The sequence below is a fragment of the Lynx canadensis genome, chromosome C1, assembly GCF_007474595.2.
Source record: "Lynx canadensis isolate LIC74 chromosome C1, mLynCan4.pri.v2, whole genome shotgun sequence".
NCBI classification, from domain to species: domain Eukaryota; kingdom Metazoa; phylum Chordata; class Mammalia; order Carnivora; family Felidae; genus Lynx; species Lynx canadensis.
Window position 1 is genome coordinate 133,770,697 of NC_044310.1, and position 23,377 is coordinate 133,794,073.

Here is a 23,377-nt window from a genome sequence, read left to right on the forward strand (position 1 = left end):
TAGTTAGTGGATGAGTAATTATGATTTTACATGTGTGAACTGGCATGTCTCCACCAACGGGCAAAATTAGAAGATTAAATGCATGATAGGATAATATCTTCATATATTATCTTTTTTTTCCATCCAAAGCAGTTATCTCCCACATACACATGATTTAAAAAATGCAGCCATCATTTAGGTTGATGTTTATTATATTGTAACAACTAAATGAACTTTTCTTAATTTCTGGTTGTAACAGCTTAAAACAAAAAGAATTTGGCCAAACAAATGAAGATTTGAACATAAGAATTGGGATATATTGAAGGAGTTGGGGGGAGCTTTTGAGAAACTGTGAAGATAACAACTACACTTGACCACAAATTTATTTCTGTTTTTAAATCCAAGTATCCAGGGAGGTTGCTAATGGGTGGTATGCCTCAGAAAATGTACGTGTCTGGGAAAATGCTGGAGCAAACTAATGCTTTTATTCAAGCGATTTTTATTTCAACTCTAAGCCACAAGATATAAACGTTCATCAAAAATGGTAATCTATTTAAAATCAGAGCTATGTGGAATGTTTCATGTTTATGTATAACTTTCATAGGAGACCTTCCTATACCAGGAAAATAATATGCCCAAATTCTGTTATTTTTACTTCATACCAAGTACTAGTCCCACCCATCAGTTTCATATTCTTTAAATAGATTAGAATGAAGAAGAAATGGAAGGGAAAAAAAGAAGACACTTCCAAAAAATGACTTTTTAATTTTTCTTTTTGGTGGAAAACGTATCTAGAAAACTTAATTATGATGTATATAGTAAGAACAAAAAGGAATTTAAAGAAAACTATGCATTGCACACCCTCAGTACTACATTCTTCCACTTTGTTTTGCACAATTATGAAGCTAACATACCTGAGAAGGGGCCAAGAAGGAGTGGGGAGACTAGTAGGTGGAAACAAAGAAGGAGAAACTCATCTGATCTAAAAGTAGTTCAGTGATATATTCATCTGATATGGGGTCCCAAAAATCCATGTCAGAAGTCATTTGTATTTCAAGATTTTTTTTCCCAATGGTAGCTACAAATCATCCCTATTTACTGAGCATTATAAATCAATAGGAAGATGGCATCATTGCAGAAAGATAAGGCCTCACTTTTTCTTCTCTTCAGAGGAGGGACTGCCAACAACTCAGGTATTTATTGGTAAAGCTCAGTTGTTTAAGATGCAGAATACCGTGACAGAAAATAGTTAAGACATATGGAGTCCACTCTGAAACAAACTGTGAAGTAACATTCTTTTAAAGTTTATTTGTTTACTTTTGAGAGACACAGAGACAGAGAGAAAGAGAGAGAGAGAGAGAGAGAGAGAGAGAGAGAGAACATAAGTGGGGGAGGGGCAGAGATAGACACAGAATCTGAAACAGGCTCCAGCCTCTGAGCTGTCAGCACAGAGCCTGACATGGGGCTCAAATTCACCTGAGCTGAAGTTGGATATTTAACCCACGGAGCCTCCCAGGAGCCCCTGAAGTAACATTCTCAGTACATAGGCCAGATATACTTTAAATGGTTAAGGTTTCTTTTTACAAAATACTGGAAATAAATTGAAAAGTAGCAATTCATAAAATTCTCAAATGGGAATTGGAAAATAATATTGAAACCAACATTTCATAATGTAAGAGTGTAAAAACTAGTAAAAAAAATCAGGCTGTGGGAGTTGGAAAATAGTATTGAAACCAACATTTCATAATGCAAGAGTGTAAAAACTAGGAAAAAAAATCAGGCTGTGGACACTTAGATAAATATGTGGTAGACATACATATATGTCCACTTATGTTTAGAGGAAGGATCTATATACTATTTCAGAACATTTGGAAACAAGAAAGAACAAACATACATAAAAGCCATATTTTAAGCCTTCCTCAGAAGAAATGCTTCTGTAACTCACAGAGAAAATAATGTATTAAAGTATCAAGCTACTGATATTATTATTGCTCTTCAAGTTTTCCAAATTTAATGGTTACTTAGGAATTCCCACAGGGATGCCTGGGTGGCTCAGGTGGTTAAGTGTCTGACTTCAGCTCAGGCCATGATCTCATGGTCCTGTGACTTTGAGCCCCACATCGGGCTCTGTGCTGACAGCTCAGGTTCTGATTCTGTCTCTCTTTCTCTTTCTCTCTCTCTCTCTCTGCCCCTTTCCCCCTCATGCTCTGTCTCTCTCCGTCTCTGAAAAATGAATAAACCCTAAAAAAAAGAAAAATTAAAAGAATTCCTGCAAAAGTAAGAAGGATCTAAGATTGAAAAATGGAGCCCACCATTGCTAATACTCTGAAATGTTTCCAGAAGTAATTCACAGAGCAAAACATAGGTTTTTGGTATCAGATACATTTAAAAAGTCCTGAAGTTCATGAGAAAAAATTAGGACTGTCCAAAATGAAGTACTCTTTTTTGCAATACTAGCATTAGCTGTATTTCATAACATCGACAAACAAGTATGTTTTGAGCATCTACTATTAGAAACTACTAGGTACTAAACAAGAAATGTTTACTGGCTAAATGAATGGTTAATAAGAACATCTGATGTCCTAGGCAGAAATGTTTTTCAAGAAAGTGTCCTGTAAAAATTAGCAAAATTTTCAGATACTAATAATAAGCTATTGATAGATAAACATGTACAAATCTATAAGATTTTCTGTTATTTTATACTACATATGGCTTAGGAGAGCCTTTGTTTCCTTCAAACTTACCTCATAAAGTTTTGATTGACCTCAAGTGTTCTTTAAATTATTATTTCAATTAAGTAAATTACATAACAACAGCTGTCTTAGAATATCTTAACTTTTTGTCATATCTGTGTATAACAACTAGGCAGGTTTGGATCCAGATTTCCTAAATCATAAGTCTCAGTCAGAGTAATCTGATTTGGGATGATAACACATTTCTGTGCCTAATGCTTAACCGAGAAGAGCATTAAAGCAAAAGACAGGTGATGAAAGTTCTCTTTTTCCTCTGCATCTCCATAACTTGGTTGAACATGATAGATTGGCTAGCTTATTGATTTAGGAATGATAAGCAATATTACTTTCCCTAAAGGAAAATTAAGATGATTCATACCAGATTTGAAACTTGATTCTAGCTTCCTGTGTAAACATGTACAAATTTGTAAGTTTGACTCAAATTTGTACCTTGGAAATATCCCCTTATGCATGCAGGAAATCTCAACTTTGTAGTTCCCCAAGAATGTAATGACTGCCTTTATGCGTATACATTATATCCCTGGCAAAGCAATAAAGTACAATATTTAAAGGCTTAGATACTGGTTAAACAACACCCTTGCCTTTGACTAGCTCTGGATTTTTAAAGTTACTGAAACTGTCTGTGTCTGCGTTTCTACATTTATGAAAAAGGAGTGACAATTAAGTATGTTAATTTATGTAAAATACTTAGAACAGTGCCTGACAAATAATAAGCACTGAATACATGTTTACAGACAATAATACTGTACCATTTTTCAATTCGAGTTCTTGTCTATACCATGGACCCAACAGTTCCCTTCAAGGGTGAACTAAAGATGTGCTCAGTAACTGGTCATTTCTGTTCTGAATTCTCATTAAAACTTCTTTCCCAAATTTCAGTCATTCACTTACTACGTTTGTAGGTTTTTTTTTTCCATGTTCATGTTGCATACTACATATTACTTGTTTAACTGTATCATTTATACTCTATTTTAATGGAAAATATATTCATACCAGTTAAATGTCTTTATGTGATAGGTTTTTCTGCTAAACCTTAAGACTGTGTAAATGATAACTAAAATTAAAACATTCATCAGCTAAAATCATCTCTTGTGCCTCTCGCAATACATACACGACACATCTTAAAGCATTGTCTTATAGGAAAACTTTCTATAGCAACTGGAAGAGAATATGGAGAGGATGATGGGCCAGTACACCCATCAAAATCTAGTAGTGGTAGGACAAAGGAAGGCATGGGTTAGCCATAGAAGAAATGGTAAGGCTGATATAAGAGAATGCCCAGTGCTTATTCATCAGTATTGTAGAGACATTTGCTTGATACTACTTTCTCTAACATTTAAAGCTTGAGATGTTTTATATGCAAAGAGAATGATTTTTAGCCGAAGACAGGACTAAAGACTGGAAATCCAACAGGTTTCGAAGAAATGGAACAACAACAACAAAAATCCCAGAACTCTTCCACCATTGTAAATTGAATGTAAGACATATAAAATTTTCAGTGAAGGTAATAAATCTTAATATAATGACTAAGAGTTAAGAGAAGTAAGTTCCAAATGTATAGCAGTATAAAATAAGTGCCTGGTTCCTTAAAAAAGCTTAAATACCAAATTTATATGAATATCATATATAATAATATGTAATATAATGTATAACATATACTATATAATATACACTAAATAATGTGTATAATTATACTATATACTATATAATATATATTCATTTCAAAATGAATTTAGATCAACTATCGTGGTTTTATTTAGGGTAATGCTAGCAGCTGTAAAATTCTCTGAAATACACAATGGCTCCAAGAAATAGAAGTTTATTTCTCACTACATTGCAGTTAGAATTCTACAGGAGCTCTCTTGCTACAGCTTTTCTCTAAGTATAAAATTATTCCAAAATAACAAGTTTATTAACTAATACAAAATGAGTTTCCTGGCCTATGTTTGGCTTTTCTCCACATGGTGATTCAGTCTTCGTCCATCTTGCACCTTCATCGTCCTGCAGGGCCTCTCTCCATGTTTACTCCCAGCCAGCATATGAAGAAAGAAGGAACACAGAGGGAAAGCACTCACTGCTTAGTAGCCTTCAACTGAGAGAGCTTCGCATTGTTTCTGCTCACATCCCATTGGTCCGAATTAGTTTTGTGGCCACTCCTAACTGCAAGGCAGGCTGAGAAATGCAGTCTAGGTATGTGCCCTAGAAAAAGGACAGAATTTTGGTGAGGAAGCATCAGGGTTTGTCACAGTCCTCCCTCCCCTTCACCGTATATCAATTCACATCTGCCTTCCAATATCTTTCCGCCTCCCCAAAGAAGACAACCAAAACTCTAATGCAGTTGCCACATCAAACTCCAATATCAGCATAGCTGGTGATAAACATAACTCTCTCCATCAGGTCAATTTTTCTCCAGGGGGTTAAGGGTTTAGAACTTGAAAAATAAGTTCTTTGTTCTGTTTTTCCCATCACATCCAACAGGCAATGGTGGAGCAAGAACTCCATAACAGGAAACAAGCAAACAAAAGACTCTCATTTGTAAAGGAAATAAATGGTAAACAGCCAACAGTCACTTGAAGGAATGATCATTAAAGCCTGCTGGGCAGGCCCTGTGAGACCCTTGCCCTGGCCGCAGAGTCAGTTCCTGGCTCTCCTGGCTCTCCTTTCTGGGATAATTCCCAATGTCCATTGTTCTCCAAGGTTTCTGGCGCTGCTCTCCACAAGGCTCTTCCTTCTCTGCTATCCCCCACTGGCCGCATCTAAAGTGAGCTTTGAAGAGAATGGTTTCCTTGGAGGTTGTACTGCCTTCATAATGCAGTTTTGTGGGGCAAACATGGGGATCAAGGGTTGTATGGAGTCACAGGTTTTTTTAGGTCAGGCTTCTGTTTTCTTTGGTAATACAATTCTCTCAAAATCTTAACAGACATTGATTTAATTCCTTCAGTCAGTTACATGTGCCAGTAACCAGATTCAAAGACACCCAAAGTTCTTTTCTAGGCACTTGGCAGACCCACTTTATTTCTTTAATACCTCACACTCATCCCCCAGTCTCTCTCTTTCTCTTTCTCTCTCATTCTTTCTTTTCCTACTTCCCTGTCCTGTCCCCCTTTCCCTACCCTCCTCTCTCTTGTTCATGTAAAATACTGGAAAATTCCTATCTAGTAAAATAGTATTATTAATTATAGCTTCTGTTGAAGTTATAAAACAATACAGGATTTCATTATAAATTCCTTCTTTTTCTCTTTTTGTTTTATTATAGAATCTGCCTTTGATGCTTTGGTAGAAACAACAATAAGGCATTTTTAAAATGCTGTTCCTAAAACACTTAGCTATTTATTATTGTGTGTTTAAATACATCTGTAGAAGAAGACATGAAAATTAATAGAACATTGGCTCCGAAAAAGCTGAGCTCATATAATAAACACAAAGTGTTTCAATATTAAATATTTTGTTCCAGTTACTATTACAGCATTGCAACTCACCCTGAAATATAGAGGTATAAAACACTGATTTTTTTTTTTATGCTGACAGAACTTGGTCAAAAATTCAGATAAGACATATCGGGAACAGCCTATTTTACTACACAGTGTTTGAGGCTTCTACTAGGTCTTGAAACATGGTGGTGGTGGGGGGTGACTCAATAGCTGGCAGAGGGAAACATCAGAAAATACTATATTCCTATGACTGGCGGTTGGTAGCTCAAACTTCAGCTAGCCTCTTAGCCAGAAAACCTTAAGCCTCTCCTTGTGCTTTCTCTGTGTGAGATGATTTGTGCTTCATCACAACATGGTGAATATTTTCCAAATGAGAGGGTTCTAAAAGAACATGACATTATTATGCTCTAATATTTTAAATCATGTAGTGTCACTTACTTCTGCCATACTTTTTTAATTGAAACAGCCATAAAGCTCTTCCCAGTTTCAAAATGAAAGAACATAGACCCACCACTTGCGAGGAAGGGTATCAAGGTTACATGGTAAAAAGAGTATGTGGAACAGGAGATATTGTTGCAGCCAGCCGTCTTTGAGTACACATTTAATTCAAATTAGTTAACGTCCAAAACATTTACTTTTCGTTTTATATCTACTTTGACTTCTTGAATGAATCTGAATATGGTTATGTATCTCTGTACTTTTACTAAAATATGCTCTTTTAAATCATTTAAAGCTTGTTTTGAGAAAAATAATATAATAATATCTAACGTCAATATTTTTGCAGATATCCCGACACAGGAGGAATCATTCACAACATGTCTTGAAAGATGTCATTCCTCCATTGGAACAATTGGTAAGTGATGATTTCCCTGCAATACTGTATTATTTATCTACTGCTGCAGAATAAATGATTCCCAGCTCACCAACTTGAAACCGTACACATTATTATCTCCTGTTTATGTGGGTGAGGAATCTGGGTGTGGCTTAGCAGAGTCCTTTAGTTCAGAGTCTTTCAAAAGATTGCAATCACACGTTAAGTCAGAATTGGGGGTCACATCTGAAGGTTTGACTGGGGAAGCCATTGGCTTTCCTGTTCATGCACATGGCTGTTGGCAGGGTTCAGCTCCTTCAGGGATGTGGTCCAGGGGCTGCTCTTAGTTTCTTGCCACATAGACTTTGCCAGTATGGCAGCTTCCTTCTTCAAAGCATGCAAACTGAGAAGGCAAGGGATTCTGTTAGCAAGATAGAAGGCAAAATCTCTTGTAACCTAGTCATGGTAGTGATATCCTGTCAACTTTTCCATATTCTCTTGGTCAGAATTAAGTCACTAAATCCAGTCCACACTCAAGGAGAAAGGACTACACTGGGCTGTGAATAACAGGAAGCAGAGATTATTTGGGGCTTACTGAAAATTTTGGCAATTTTTTTAAGAAAAAAATTAATCCCTTACCAGCAGATTATAAATCTGTGAAAGCAGGAATTTTTTGTTTCCATTTTTTTTTATTGTTGTATCCTAATGACTAGAAGAATGCCCGAAACATTGTAAGTAAAATGAATGAAGTTCATTTTTTGGGCTTTCTCATCCTCAGCACCAAAAATGTTTATTTATCTAGCTCAGTTCTCTTATGTTCTTTAATTTTGCATGTTCTAGATCTCCCATCTCCACTGTATTACTTTCTTTGCCTTAGAATAAAAATTCCTTACAAGAATTGCCTACCTCTATTGTTGTCAATTTCTCTCCTCCTTTATCTGTTGAACCAACTCAATTTAGGCTTCTTAAAAAAATTTTTTTTAATGTTTATTTATTTATTGATTGATTTTTGAGAGACAGGAGACAGACAGACAGAGTGCAAGCAGGGGGAGGGGCATAGAAAGAGGGAAGCACAGAATCTGAAGCAGGCTCCAGGCTCTGAGCTGTCAGCATGGAGCCTGATGCAGGGCTTGTACCCCCGAGGAGCAAGATCATGATGTGAGCCCAAGTCGGATGCTCTACTGACTGAGCCACCCAGGCGCCCCTTTTTAGGCTTTTATCCCAACCACCAATCTCCTGTCAAGGTCATCAATTTTGTCCATAGTACTAAATCCATTGGTAAAGTCTCATTTCTTTCATTAGATCTGAGAATTTAACCCATCTGATGTCTCTTTGAAGTATTTTCCTTATATAAGTACCAGTAAACTACTTTCTCACGGGTCTCCAATTAATTAAATAGGCATCCATTTTCCATTTCCTTTGCTGGTTCATCTTCGTCTTAGAGCTCAACCTAACTTCTTTTTCTTTATATTTCTTCCCTACAGTGTATCATTCAGTGCTATGGTTTTATGTACTGTGTTACACTAACCACTTCTCCAGCATGGACCACTGCTCTAAACTCTAGTACTATATATTGTGGCATATTCATTTATATATCGGACATACATCTCAAACTTAACATATCCTAACCTGATCCTGATGTTCTCCCAAACTTGCTACTTTCAATCTGCTCCATTTTACTAGATGGAGTAAACTAACTCCATTCTTCCAGGTTCTTCAGTCAAAACTTTTAAAGTCATCTTTGTCTCCTTTGTTTTTCTCATGAAATAAACTTAAACGTCTGTTAGGCTGTTTGCTCTACCTTCAGAATATATCCAGAATCAGCTCTCTTCTCACTATGTCATCTCTCACCTGATTGAACGCAATCGGCTCCAACTAACATGCCACTTCTACCCCTGCTTTCTACGTTTTATTTTCAACATAACAGCCAGAGTGATCTTGTTAAAATGTAAGTTAGGTGATGCCACTGCTTACTTCAAATTCCTTCTGGCCTCCAGCATCTTCCAGGGAAAACACCAAAAATCATCCTGGGTTCACCAGATTCTACAGGTGTCAGCTATGGCTCTGGCCTCACCTTTCTCCTTCTTCTCCTCGTTCATTCTGCTCCAGCCAAGCCGACCTCCTTACTTCTCTCACAGGACCCTTATACCAGCTCTTTCCTCTGCCTGGTACAAAATCATTTATTTTGGGCCCAGAAACTTGCAAGGCTTATTCTTCATTTGCTTGGAATCTCTATTCAAATATCATCTTTTAAGATGGGTCTTTCCAGGGAATGTGGGTGGCTCAGTTGGTTAAGCATCTGACTCTAGATTTCAGCTCAAGTAATGATCTCACAGGTTTGTGAGTTTCAGCCCCTCATCAGGCTCTGCACTGGCAGCATGGAGCCCACTTGAGATCCTTTCTGTCTCTTTCTCTGCCCCTCCCTGGTGCTCTCTCACACTCTCTCTCTCTCAACATAAATAAGTAAACTTAAAAAAAGATGGATCTTTCATAATATTCCTTAAAAACAAATAAACAAACAAGAAAATCCACTATTTCCATCACACTTTTTTCTCTTACCCTAAATTATTTTCTCCATAGAACTTGCTACCATGTGGCATATTATACAATTTCTTTTTATTTGTTTGCTACCTCATTGAAATGTTCTGTGAGAGCAGAGGTATTGTCTCCTATGTCCATAACGCCATTTCCATGATTGTAGCACTTGCTAGAACATGCTAAGAACTCAGTAAATGTGTGTTAAATTAATCCGCAAATGAAGCTGTTAATGGCTTTTGTTTTTACTTTCAAGTTTATAATACACAGATCTATACTTTTTTCTTTTCATTATCTCATTCTATATATTTTTTTGTTTATTTGTTTTATTTTAAGAGAGAAAGAGTGAGTGGGGAAGGGGAAGAGAGCGAGGGGAACAGAAGATGCAAAGTGGGCTCCACACTGAAAGCAGCAAGCCTGATTCGAGGCTTGAACTCATGAGCCATGAGATCATCACCTGAGCTGAAGTTGGATGCTCAACTAACTGAGCCATCCAGGCGTGCCTCTTATCCTCTATCTTAAAGTGTTAACTAGTCATTTATTCTACTGTGTCTCCTTGTCATCTCAGAAGTGAAATCTCCCAGATTGAACCCATCAGGACCTTCTTCCAAAACTGGTTTCCCTTTCTATCAAGCCTATCGTTATGAGTAGCAAACATGCATCCAGGCTTAGAAGAAATTTTCTTGGATCCTCTTTTTTTGTCTATGGCCCATCAAATAAGTCACCATTTTCCAAACCAGTTTCTCTGCAATGTGTGTGGTACCCACATTTTTCTTTATGGTTACACACACACATCCTTGCCCAGGCCTTCAATTCTTCTGATCTCACCGCCCCTCCACCAACCCTCCCATGTACTCTACTGTGCCCCTTCTAATGATCCTGTGTAGCAATTCTACACCAATCTTCTTTAAACAGTACCTTCATTACTTCATTTTCCTTGTCCAGGCATTTAAGAGCTTCCTATTTTCTATAACATCAAGTCTATAGACTTCTCTCATGATCTCTGATTTATCTTATTTATTATCTGTTCTCAAATAACATACCCTCAGGCTAGGAGTGGTAACATGATTAAGACAGGGCTCTTACCCTGAAGGAGCTTGGATTTTCTGTGACAATTATTTCCTTTATCTCAGCACTCTTCTGTGTTGTTCACCCCTAGTTCATGGGTAATAGACTTGCTCCACAGCTAGATTGTAAATGCTTTGAAGTTAGGGGTCATGACTTGTATTTTCTTTATTATATCATACATACCTTTACATTGCTTTTGAGACTAGGGTTTGTTCAGAAAAGACGTGTCTGTCAATTGATTTAATACTAAGATATTAAAGTTGTGTTAAAATTATATTATTGATTCAGATGTTAACAAATATATGTATGTTTGTTGTTTATAGAGAAAGACGATTTTTTCAATTTAATTAGATGTAACAATAACTTGTTTTCAAAATTAATTACTTGGGTCTCAACTTAGCATTTTCTCTGTGAAGTATTTCTCTGATTCCTCAAATTTGAATCAGGTTAATCCTTTATTGTGTGTCCCTAGTAGCTTGACCTTGCCTCTATCTCTAAATTGCCTCTTTCAATAATCATACTAAAGTTGCCTGTTGCCTTTTCTCTCCCTCTTATTGAACTGTAAGCTATTTGAAGGGAAGGCTATGTCTCACTCACTGTTTTATTAGGATTTCATATAAGGCCTGGCAAAGTGTAGTTGTCTAGTGAAATGGAAAGCAATTGTATTTATTTTCCATAAATTTGTATTATGGAACAAACAAAGTACATATAAATAATTAAAAGAGATGAATATTTGGGGTGCCTGGGTGGCTCAGGGGGTTAAGTGCCCGACTCTTGACTTTAGCTCAGGTCATGATCTCACGGTTTGTGAGTTTGAACCCTGCATTGGGCTCTATGCTGACAGAGTGGATCCTGCTTGGGATTCTCTTTCCCTCTCTCTCTGTCCCTCCCCTGCTCATGCATGCTCTCTCCTCTTTCTTTCAAAATCAATTAATTAATTAATTAAAAAAAAGAGCTGTGTATTTGCGATATAGCAAATGCAAATGTTTTCTCTGAAGTATTTGATGAAACATGGCAGAAGTTGGGCTGAAAATGGAGCTATGTGAGTGTGTGTTTAATATCAATATAGACATGCAATTAGATATGTGATCATATATGTGCAAATATATACATAATTATATTTGATCAATGCCTTAAGGTGTCTTAAAATTTTTCCATAAAATATATATTAATTGTGAATTTTAAAAAGTTGAATTATGATTATTCAAATTGAATCAATAATAACATATTTGTGCTATGCCTATATTTCAGACACATTAGACTATTCAGAATTAGTTTTGTCAACTTACTTTCCTAACATTAAGATTAGTTGGTTGGTTCACTGGTCTATATTTGGCTGTCTTGACTCTGAAATAGTTTTGTCAATTTAGTTTCCTAACATTAAGATTATTTGTTGGTTTACTGGTGTATAGTTGGCTGTCTTGACTCTGAATCTTCAGTTGTTCAAGAATAAATGAAACTGATTTTGAATATCCCAAATGATGGATAGTATCTTAATAGATAGTACATATATGTGCTTAATATTCTATTCTAGGTCAGACGACTTTGGAAAGGTGGCATTGGGAAGCATGGCTAAATAGAAGGAATGAAACCACAATTTTTTAAGCTCTTTGGTTTTCAATCTCTCTCAATCCTTCTCTCTCTCTCTGTCTGTGTTACACACACACACACACACACACACACACACACAACTAACTCTATAAACACTTTTGGAACTGTCAGCCAATTTACTACCTATTCCTGACATCAGTTTCCCGAGATTCTGTCTGAGTTCTGCTCATCTTACTCTGTCTTGTGAACACAGGTTATATTCAACTTTTATCAATCAATCTCCATTTAAATTAAATTACTTATTTAATGTTATTTTAAAGGCAGAAATGCTTCTTTTCCCCACATCTCTTGCTTATGAATAACCCCATTATGATGGGCAATGACAAAATAATCACCAATTTCCTCAAACAACACATTTGGACCAACTTTTAACTATCCATTAGGATTCATGCCAAGATTTCAGTTATCTTCCAGAACCTCTAAAGTTCTCTTTCTATCTGACTAACTTAACTTTATATTATTTTTACCTGGACACACTTATTTTTCCCCATAAACCTTGTATGTTCCTCATTTCCATCTCCACTACACTCCTTCCTTCCTACTATTGCTTCTGGAGTCAGCTAGAGGCTCTCACAGTACTTTCTCTTAGCAGTACCAACCAGGATGAACTACTATATAATAATATACATTACTATGCAATAATATACATTAAAACATTTTAGAAAATAATACAGTTCTTTAAGTTGGTGCTGTTATTATTTTTACCAAATGGATTTTTTCAGCTTATTTATGTCTAACATTTTTTGCTGTACAAATCTCATCGTTTTTATTTCTTATATTCAGGACTCCCCTGAACATTTTCTAGAAATCATGAGAAGCCTTGGCTTTAAGTATAACTGGCAAAGGTATCTCATTAGATCCACACTCTTGGAGAAAAATGATTCACTTTACAAAAGTGGAATCTGCCATGGTGGGTCCACCAATAGACACTATCACCCTCTGGTAGCCATGCCTCACCTCTCAGTGTTCCCTTTAATGAAGTAGATTATGATCAACAGGGTTAAACAGAAGCATAATGCATTTGTTTTGAATATTGGCAAAAATACATTTCTGGTTGGAGTCTAAAATCTCTAAAACTACCCAGTTCACTGACAGGTGACGTCATTCATGCCACATGTTATACAAATCCATATGCTGTCAATGCAAGAAACCTACATTATTTTCTGAGAATCCGTATGGTGGCTTAACAAGTGCTGTAATGCAGCAAAGATTTTAAACATGAAATGTCAAATATACTAATAGGCATTTGTTTCTTGATCTTGTATATTCCCTGTTTTAACTGTTCATGATATCTAATTATTTTCAGGGCATTTTTCCTTTTTCCCTTAGAAAATTGCTTGACAAAAATAACCATGTTTATAACATGCTAAATTTTTATCATCTTTATTTTTATCAAAAGAGTATGAGACAGTGTATGGATAACCCTGCAGGAGTCAAAAGCCTGTGGCAGGTTTTAGAGAATCATCTGCTGCCTCCTGAGCTGGGAGGATTTGTAGGATGGAACTCAGGAAGTTGCCATGGCTTGGGGGCAAAGCAGGCTTTTGCAGATAAACCTTAAGTCTCAGATTCTACCTTTTGGAGCCAGATATCATTTTGTGGATTAATTAATACTTGTGAGGGCTTTGAGGATGAAAAACATTGTAAGCATACAGTGTTTTCTTATTTTAAAACAAAAGACAGCCACTTTGGGGGAATAATTCTATTGATCAGACTGTGCTTTCTTTAAATTGCAAAAAATTTCCAAAAGCTCTCTAGGCTTTCAAAATATTACTTCAGTAAGATAAAATTAGGTTTTCTGAAATAACATCCTCCCAGATCTTCAAGTTAGTAGTGTGTTGATAATATGTGATATAATTTAATAACTCTAATAGAAACCATCCCCTGGTTGTCATTGTTTTATGTGCCCTTCCTTTTCTCCGATGGAAATGTCTATTAATTCCTGGATTTGTTGAGGCCGTCCCTGCGCTAGGTGCCGTGCTAAGTTTGGGGTAAGTAATCATATGCTAAGTATTCATGTCCTTTACTCAAGGAGCCTGAAATCCAGGAATGGAGAGAAGTATTAAACAAGTAAAGGAAGGCATCATTCTTTAAATACAAATTACAAAACATACCATGGAGGAAGAAAAATAAGCTTCTATGAGAGGGGGCTAACCTACCCTGGATTAAGTAGTCATAAAAGCACTCTTTGAAAGGGGCATTTAAATTGAGATTGCAGGATACATAGAGTTTGTCAAGCAAAGAACTTGAAGAAGGTTGTGAATAGGAGAAACAGCAAGTGTGAAGGTCTGGAGGTCAGAACAAAGTTAAGCCCCTTTGAAAAACTACAAGAACACCACACTGACTAGAATATGGTGAACAAGGGAAATGGGTCAGGGGGTGTAGGGAAAGGGAGGCAGTGCTCAGATGAAGAGGGGCCTTCAGGTGACGTTAAGGGGATTAGAAGCCATGAAAACACAGAAACAGGTTACGATAACACCTCCTATCCACATTTGAATTTCATTTAACTCTAGCGTAAAGAAAAGAACACACACAACAACAACAATAACAAAGGCTATTAACATTGAGCAATGCTTTTTTCCTTACTGCCTAGACCAAATTAGGTTATAACAAAACAATTGAATTATGCTAATAAATTGCCCAGACAGGAACCTGGAAGACCATTCCTTTATGAATTCCAATGACAGGGAAAGAAAGAACAACATATTTAAATCAAGGACACAAAGAAGTCGAATTTATGGAAGAAGAAAGAAACTGAAGATGAGGAAAGAGAGGTGGGATACAGGAAAAGCCTCCAGAAGACTGAAGAAAATTCTTGAGACACAAAGAACTACCCTCATCAGTCCGATTCCCCAACAGAACCTGGGCCTTTTTGGTGGAGGCAAAATGAAACACACTGGTTAAAAGATGAAAGGCTCAGGAAGAAGCCACGGAGTTCTTAAACATCCAATAGCAGTTTTTTCAAGATGACATTTTGATGAGTTAGGGGTAAATAAATCAGAGACATGTGGGTAAAATTTCCCTTGAAATACACAGGGGTTTAAAATGATGGGGAAAAGCATTTGGCAAAACAGAATATGTGCTTTGCCAAACCCAGCATTTAAAAACCAGTTCAAGACATTCAGCAGAACCCCAAAGCCTAACCCCGAGAAAGTGAGATGGGCAGGATGTCCATGAAAGCATTGCACAACATGTATACTAATGGGTGTAAATAAGTGCAATGAGCAACCATGCCTAACTCGGAGGCCTGAAATCAAGACAGCCTCTCTGAGAGTGCTTACTTGCTCTTTGCAGACACCTCTTGTGTATGACAGAGAATAATTTTTCTTTGCTTTTCTTCTGTTCCCCTTTTCATGTCATCACTGTGTCCAACTTGAATTTTGGTTTACCACTCTTTACAAGTATGCACACAGTCAATTATGTATTTACATGAGGCCAAAACACCATATTTCTTTCTTGATCTATATGTAAAGTACTTCTAAAATTAAGCATTTTTTTTTAATTAGTGCTTTATATGATATACAGATAAGCTGGATTTTTAAGGTGATTTTTTTTCTCTGCTTTTGTTTCCATTCTTTTTTTTAAATTTTTCTTTTTTTTTTGAGAGAAAGCATAAGAGTGGAGGAGAGGGGCAGAAAGAGAGAGAGAGGGAGAGAGAAAGAATCTTAAGAAGGGTCCACGGTCAGTGCGGAGCCCAACATGGGGTTCTATCCCATCACCCTGGGATCATGACCTTAGCCAAAATTCAAGAGTTGGACACTTAACCATTGAGCTGCCCAGGCATCCCTCGTTTCCATTCTTAATGGATTGTGTCACCTGCAAGTCCATAAACATGGTCAGCTGATCTGATATTGCAATAAATCCAGAGCCAGTATAGAAATAATTGGAGACTGAGAAGAAAAATGTAAGCAATGAGTCCCATAGAAGAAAATGGTCACAAGATGTGACCTGAAGACCATGTCACAAGAAGGAAAGCCAATGGAGATATATAGGATACGTATATATAGCATGGTGATTATAGTTAATAATATTGTAGTATATAGTGGAAATTTGCTAACAGAGTAGATCTCAGGTGCTCTCACCACAAACAAGTTTAAAGAAGGTAACTATGTGAGGAGATGGGTATGTTAATTAGCTTGACTATAGTAATAATCATTTTGGTATACATATCATCATGTTGTACACCTTAAGTAAATACAATTTTTACTTTAAAAATAAAAAAAATTAGTCAAAAAATAAAACCAATGGAAAGAACAACGAAGTATATTTATGTGGGTAGAGGACAAGTAAAGAAGAGATTTCATAAAGAAAGAGAAGCAGTATTGGGGGGGTAAAATGATATAACCGGATGTGTGCTTTTTAATACAAATCATCTAAACAAAATTATCAGCAAAGTACTGTGATCTCTAAAAAGTTCAGGGAAAAATATAGCAGTTTCCTTACTACTAAATAGGAAAATACTTAAATGCTAAATCTGTTTGAAAGCTATGGTGGCCCAGGGTTGTGGTTATAAAGAGATATGCTGAGTTATCATAGAGGAAGATCGGTCAGTCATACAGAAAGTTCCACAGGGTGGCACTACTTTAGAAGGCTCAGTCCAGTTCAGGGCAGGGGGCCCGCCTCAGCTTTGTGGATCTAGAAAAACTTTATTTATCAATGATCATGATGCCTTGGGACTAGCTCACAGTAACCAAATTTGTAAGAAGCTCATGTATAAACAATAACTCTGATTTGTAAATTTATAATGGTAGACACACTAATATTGACTGTTTAAGTCACCAATGTTGTACCTCAGAGGATCTCAGAAGCTGAATTAGGAGTCAGAGGTTGCCAGTGAACACAGAATCATAACAAAGAGTAAAAGAACAATAACTTAAAAACATCAACAGAGCAAATTATTGTAAGGCATAAGGGCTGTGTGATTCTGGTGTTAAAAGTCACAATCCTTTCTCATCAAAATCTGGAGAAAGTCTTTAGATTCAGTTCATTTCTATTCATAAAGATGCATTTTCACAGAATTCTTGTGGTGGACTGTTGTAGATGAAAACCTATTCTTTTCAAGTCTACTTCTTTTATCTGAGAACAACATGAAGTCTTCACATAATAAATTGCGATGTCTGTACTTATGGTTACAGGCTGGTCTTTCTTCCACGATTGTTACCATTAATCAAAGGTTGTCTTCTGCTCTCCTGCCTTGTCTATAGCCTCCAACTTAGGTTGATAAACAGGTGCTATCTGGGTATCCCACAGCCATTCATTCTTCTCATCTGTATCTCAGCACAGTTGTGTCTGCTGAGTACTTCTTCAATTCTAGCAGACTGGCTGGCATCCAATCCGGACAAATTGCTGATCTTCCCTGCCATTTAACATTAAAAAATAGGGTGTCGAAGGGACATTGGACAAATTGCTTAAGAAGCCAGATTCAGCATCTAAAGATTGGTTGACATTTCTTAAGTATACAGAGTTTAGGGAGTAGTTTTACTTCAAGGGAATTTCAGGTTGGCCTGGAACTTGCCACATAATATCCTAAACTTAGATATAAAACTTTACAGAATTTTGTAAATTACTAGAGATAAGACCATCCGAGCCTAAGATGACCAGCATACTCAACTGTAATTGAAAGATTAACATCCCTTCATTCCATGGGATTAACACAGAGTAGGAATAAATACTTAAAATAATGAATATGATACTATATGTACATCCACAGACAAAATACATAGCAATCTTCTGCTTGTCCTAATACTTCTTTCAGCTCCTATGATCCTTCCGGAATAACTGATTTCTAATGCCTGAAATACGGTGGGGTATTTCAAAGTATCATGACAAGAAATAATGAAGAGTGAAGTGTTGCTTGCAGCATTGGACTTACAATAATGCAGTGTTTTCTGTGTAGGAAGACTGGTTGGAATGTTCTGTTCCAGGGCAGAAGCTGGCTTGAGTTGCTGAGATGACTAGATGGGGTGTGGTAGCCATTCTGCAAAAGAGAGGAACACGAGTGTTTTTGAATGTGAGCTCACAAGCATATAAGCTTTGATAAGATTAAGAGTGTCCTATTAATCTTTGCAGTCTCATTGTGAGCACAGCAGATGATATTAAAGGGGAAGAGGATGTTACTAATTGAAAATATATTGAAAGGATGAATGAGTGTACATGAAGTATCGAAGCGGTAATTGAGAAGAATGGACACCTGATCCCAGAAATGGGAATGTGTACATGATGATTGTACATGTATATAACCACGTGTAAATACATGTAGATATGTAAACATACATATGGCAGTAGTAAGTGTAGTAAGAGTATGTAGTAGGATGATTATTAGCTACCTCTAATGACCTGAAAGGCAGCCTGGACTTTGGGAGATGATATAGGAGAAGAAAACTAATTTGCTCTTCACCCCTCTTCTTTCCTTTTTCCTGGGCCTCTGTGTGGTCATGCCTGGAAACTCTATTGCCTTGACTCAAGATCATGGGAACTGGCTCAGCCTGTTTGATGGCAATGATGTTACACTGATAGAGCCCTGACATGAGAAATCCAGTCCCTGGTCTTAATCTCCGTATTCTGAAAAAGTCCAGCAGTGTCTGGAGAAACATTTCTTATGTGTTCAGGGAGAGAGAATTTTAAAGTCTGTGTCTCAAGCTGGCTTGTGTTTGCTTCTTTCTGAAAGAGTTATTAGGTTTTTTTTTTTTCATTTTGAATTTCCCTTCCCTTTTTAAAGAAATGATCATCAACAATACATTCTGGGCACTAAACCTCCACCCACTGGTCTTTTGGTAAATTTTTTGGCAGGGAAAAGGCAATATTCTTAGTTGAGAATGCATGCATCAATTTTTATGATGGTTTGAGAGGTTTTGTAGCTTTTTGACAGATAAATTCAGACTTTTGTAACTACTTTATTTTCATCAGAAGAAAGCTTTAATAAAACAGTAAATTTTGTCTGTGCTTACACAACAAAATTTCTCAATATACATTACTAAAGAAAGGGCTGTCTCAGTGATGCTAATTGCTACTGAGAACATCCTTCTTCCAAACACTTGTAAAAATCAGTAATGCCCAGAGTTAAACACTGAACTTATTACATGGGCTTTAGGGGGTAGACAAAATTTTCTGGCACCACAAAAAAAGGGACAGTATACGTGGAATAAAAGGTGGGAAAAACAAACAAATAATTGCATCCAAGTACAAAAAAGACACCACTGAGCATCACGATTCTGAAAATTATCCAAGAGACCTCCACAGACTCTTTTAGACTGTAGAGAACATGCTGAAGTAGAAGAAATTTTCTGGAAATGTAGATATGTGGAAAAAACTTTGCTATGAATCATTATTAGTATCTTCATCATTGTTATTAAAGTGCATTCATCAAATATATTTTTAAAGGCAAGTACTGTGCTATGTATTAGGAATATCATAATGAACAATTAGGAGAAAAGATCTCACCTACATCAGAGTGAGTCTTGTAAATACCAATTCACGAACTGGTGAAATTTTAGTGGTTTGGGACAATTCATTTATCCCCAAGTATCCCTTCCTTTCACCTGACGTATGCAGATGGATGTTTTTGGCTTTTTCACTATTCTATAAAGATTTAAAAAACACATTAGAATAGTCACTCATGCATCCACTAGTTTGTTTAAACAATATTTATAATTGTAATTATTGGTGTCAGCAAGCACTGTAGGTGCTGGGAATCCAGGAGTGAAAGGCAGAGTCACAGCACAGGTGCAGGTACCACCACATACAGTAGTCCCCATAGTTCACAGTTTCGTTTTCCACGGTTCCAGTTACCCATGGTCCATAGAATCCAGAAGTAGGGTATCCTCCTTCAGACATACATACCATTAGAAGGTCAATAGTAGCCCAACGCTATGTCACAGTGCCCACATCATTCATCTCATTTCATCTCATCATGTAGGCATTTTGTCATCTCACCTCATCACAAGAAGGATGAGTACAGTTCAATAGGATGTTTTGAGAGATAGACTACGTTCGTATAACTTTTATTACGGTATATTGGTATAATAATTATTTTATTTTATTATTAGCTGTTGTTAATTTTATTATGCCTAATTTATAAGTTCAACCTTATCTCAGATATGGATGTATAGGAAAGAACATAGTATATATACAGTTCGGTGTGATCCATGATTTCAGGCATCTACTGGGAGTCTTGGTGTATATCCCCTGCAGCTCGGGGGGACCTCTGTAAATGGACAACTACACTATGACCCAATAAGTGCTGTTATAGTGATAATGGCAGAATGAAAATGGGGATTCAGGGCAGGGACACCTAAAAGAGATTACAGAGGAATCTTGGAAGGATCCTATAACAATACACAGATAAATTGAATTTTAAAGTAGATTTAATGCATTTAGGAGTTTATGAGATGGAGACATGGTGGGGTGCAGCACTACAGTCAGGGGGAAAGGGTGGAACTGAGGGAATGTGGTCCTTTGATGTTAGGCAGGTGTCTTCTAGAAGCTTCTAGCATATAGTGTGGGGGAGAAGGTTGTTGTCAATTCATCTAGTGTGAAAAGATGGAACACAGGATAAGGACTTGAGATAAGGGTGTGTGGGACTGACAGAGGAACAAGGCAATGAGGTGCTCAGAAATTAAAATGCCTACTATAGACTTTGCTGGGAGTTAACACATCGCAATTAGCATTGTACATTTATTTACCCTAGAACTCCACAAAAACCTCTATGAAGTTATAACAAATTGTTGAAACTCCTTTAAGAAACTTGCAGCTGTATTAACAATGAAAGCCAATAAGTACAAACGGGAAAGGAAGCAAACCCACATTATGGAAGAAGATAATGAAATAGTGCTACTATAGTGTGTCTTAGTGACCAAAGGAAATGCATGAAATATCACTGTTTTAAATGCCCTTTCATAGTTCAACTGGCTCTGTTACTTGGTTCCACTGAATTCTTTTCACTTCCTGGCCTCAGCAGATACATGAGGTCGTGAGGATTAGGTGTGGAAAGGACCTTTTCTAAGGATGATCATTAAATTAAGAAAAGCATTAAATTTGTTTTTGTTTTACCATTTTTAATCAACTTTGTAGCAAGGGACTTCAATGCCCTGAAAGAAAAGTGAGTAAAGGTGTATTGCCATCTAATAAATCATTCACATTATTCTTTGTAATCTTTCTTTTGGATATTTAACAGCTTGTAATGACTATGATCTTGCAGGCACTTCCCATAAGCTATATATGCATTATTAATGAAGTTCTATGACTGGAAACTTCCATCACTGCAATGACTGTTGGAGAGCATAGGTTCACTCAAAATAATAATGCATAGGAGTTTGACACAGTTTTAATATATGCTTTCTTTTTGCAGATGGTTGAAAAAGAAGGTTATCTTCAAAAAGCTAAAATTGCAGATGGAGGAAAGAAACTAAGGTAATAAAGGTTACTTAATTCACTTTTACATAACTGTGATAGTTCCCCATCTCCTCAACTTGTGTCACTGCTGTTGTTTAGAAAGGAAGGCCCTATGGTACAATACCAGGATATTCCCCTCTGCTATCACTGATAAACACTATTATTTTAATGTAATTACAGTTTTCTAATAAAGCACTACCTTCAATATCATTGCACATAATATTAAATGAAGTGCTCTTGTCCTTCTGGAACTTGAAAATTTCTTTTTCTTTTAAGTTTATTTATTTATTTTGAGAGCAGGCAGGGGCAGGGAGAGAGAGACGCGGGGCTTGATCTCATGAATCGGAAGCTCATGACCTGAGCCAAAATCAAGAGTTGGACACTTAACCGACTGAGCCGCCCAGGCACCCCTGGATCTTGAATCTTAAAAAAAAACGCAAATAAATAAGATAATGAGTCTTGATTTTGGGTTTAACAGATGAAGGGATGAGTGTACTCTTTTTGCAGTATACAAAAATCTCCCTACAATATGTCGGGAGCATAATTTTTGAAGAATGGAGGATTTGAAGTACATTTACTACTCAGATAAAATTCATTTGAGAAAGATAAAAAGGAAAATAAAATCACCTGCCAAATAAAAAGTTGAATGTTGCCACATTTGGAGGTGAAATGAACACAGAGTAAGGTGAGAGAAATTAGAAAAAGGAAATAAGAATTTCCCATGCAATAACAACAAAAGCCTTGAAGGAAAAAATAAGGTTGATAGGTAGAGAAAGATGCTAGACATTCTCTGTGTGTGGGATACTTAGAAATAATCATTTCCATTTTAGAATTTTTCCTATTTCTCATATAGGTGCTGTTACATACTTAGCTTTGTGCTAGGTGATATGCAAGCTACAAAGATATGTAGAAGGCGCTCAAATTGGGAGACAAAGCATTTACTTATGACTATATTATTAAACCATAAAGGATGAATGTACTAATTAGCTACACAATGGGACATTTGTTAATTGTATCATGCAATTCATTACTAGGACGGCATTCTGGCCAACATTAGACCATGAAGTATGCTTTTTTTGCTGCCTGTAATGGAGTATGTATATGTTTATTTAAAAGGAGTAAAACTGTAGAAAATAATCATCCGTAATTCTACTACTGCTTAAAATAGCTATTTCAATTTTAAAGAACAGGCTCTTTTTTTTTTTATTATATTGTGTTTTATTCTCAGTAAAGAGGGCCTTGAACCCTCTTTTACACTGTTTCTCTGCAGTAACCCTGCAGCCACATCCCCTTGAAGAGTCCAGGAGAAACATGAATAGGAGACAGAGTCAAATGCAAGGCTCAAGGCTGCTTTAAGACACTGGACTTGTCCCCACCTCAGTGGATAATCTGGCTTAGGGAGTTGTATTGTCAAAGGGTGACAGGAGGAGTTTTTGGCTTTGACTGATTAATCCTTGTGTCCTCCTTTTCCTTGGACCTCACTCCCGGTGACACCAGCTCATGGGAGTGGTGCTGAGGGCAGCAATGGCTCTTTCCAAGGTGAATAATCAAGACCCTTTCTTACCTTACCAGTTACGTGCGCACAAAGCCCAAAGGAAGGACAGAAAAGGACCCAAGGCCTCGTCTAAGTTATCACTTTAGCTTTCACTGGGGCTTGGTAGGGGAGAGGAGGTGAGAGCTTTCCCTCAAGCTCTCACGCATGGAAAAGGAGGAGATACCAATGAAAGGAATTCCAGAAAATAAAGATGATGTCCCACCAGAATGGTTTCATAGTGTTTTTGCCCATAAACTGTCCTGATAAA

The 23,377-nt window shown here is 36.8% G+C and overlaps 1 protein-coding gene across 2 annotated transcripts in view; it reads left to right on the plus strand.

The window, feature by feature from the left end:
* Nucleotides 1–23,377, plus strand: part of ARHGAP15 (Rho GTPase activating protein 15) — a 619,910-nt gene that overhangs the window by 67,366 nt on the left and 529,167 nt on the right. For both annotated transcript variants that reach the window (XM_030327812.1, XM_030327811.1), the window contains exons 3-4: nucleotides 6,948–7,016; nucleotides 21,532–21,593. In XM_030327812.1, the coding sequence (XP_030183672.1) occupies nucleotides 6,948–7,016; nucleotides 21,532–21,593 (131 nt within the window). The remainder of the gene's footprint in view (nucleotides 1–6,947; nucleotides 7,017–21,531; nucleotides 21,594–23,377) is intronic.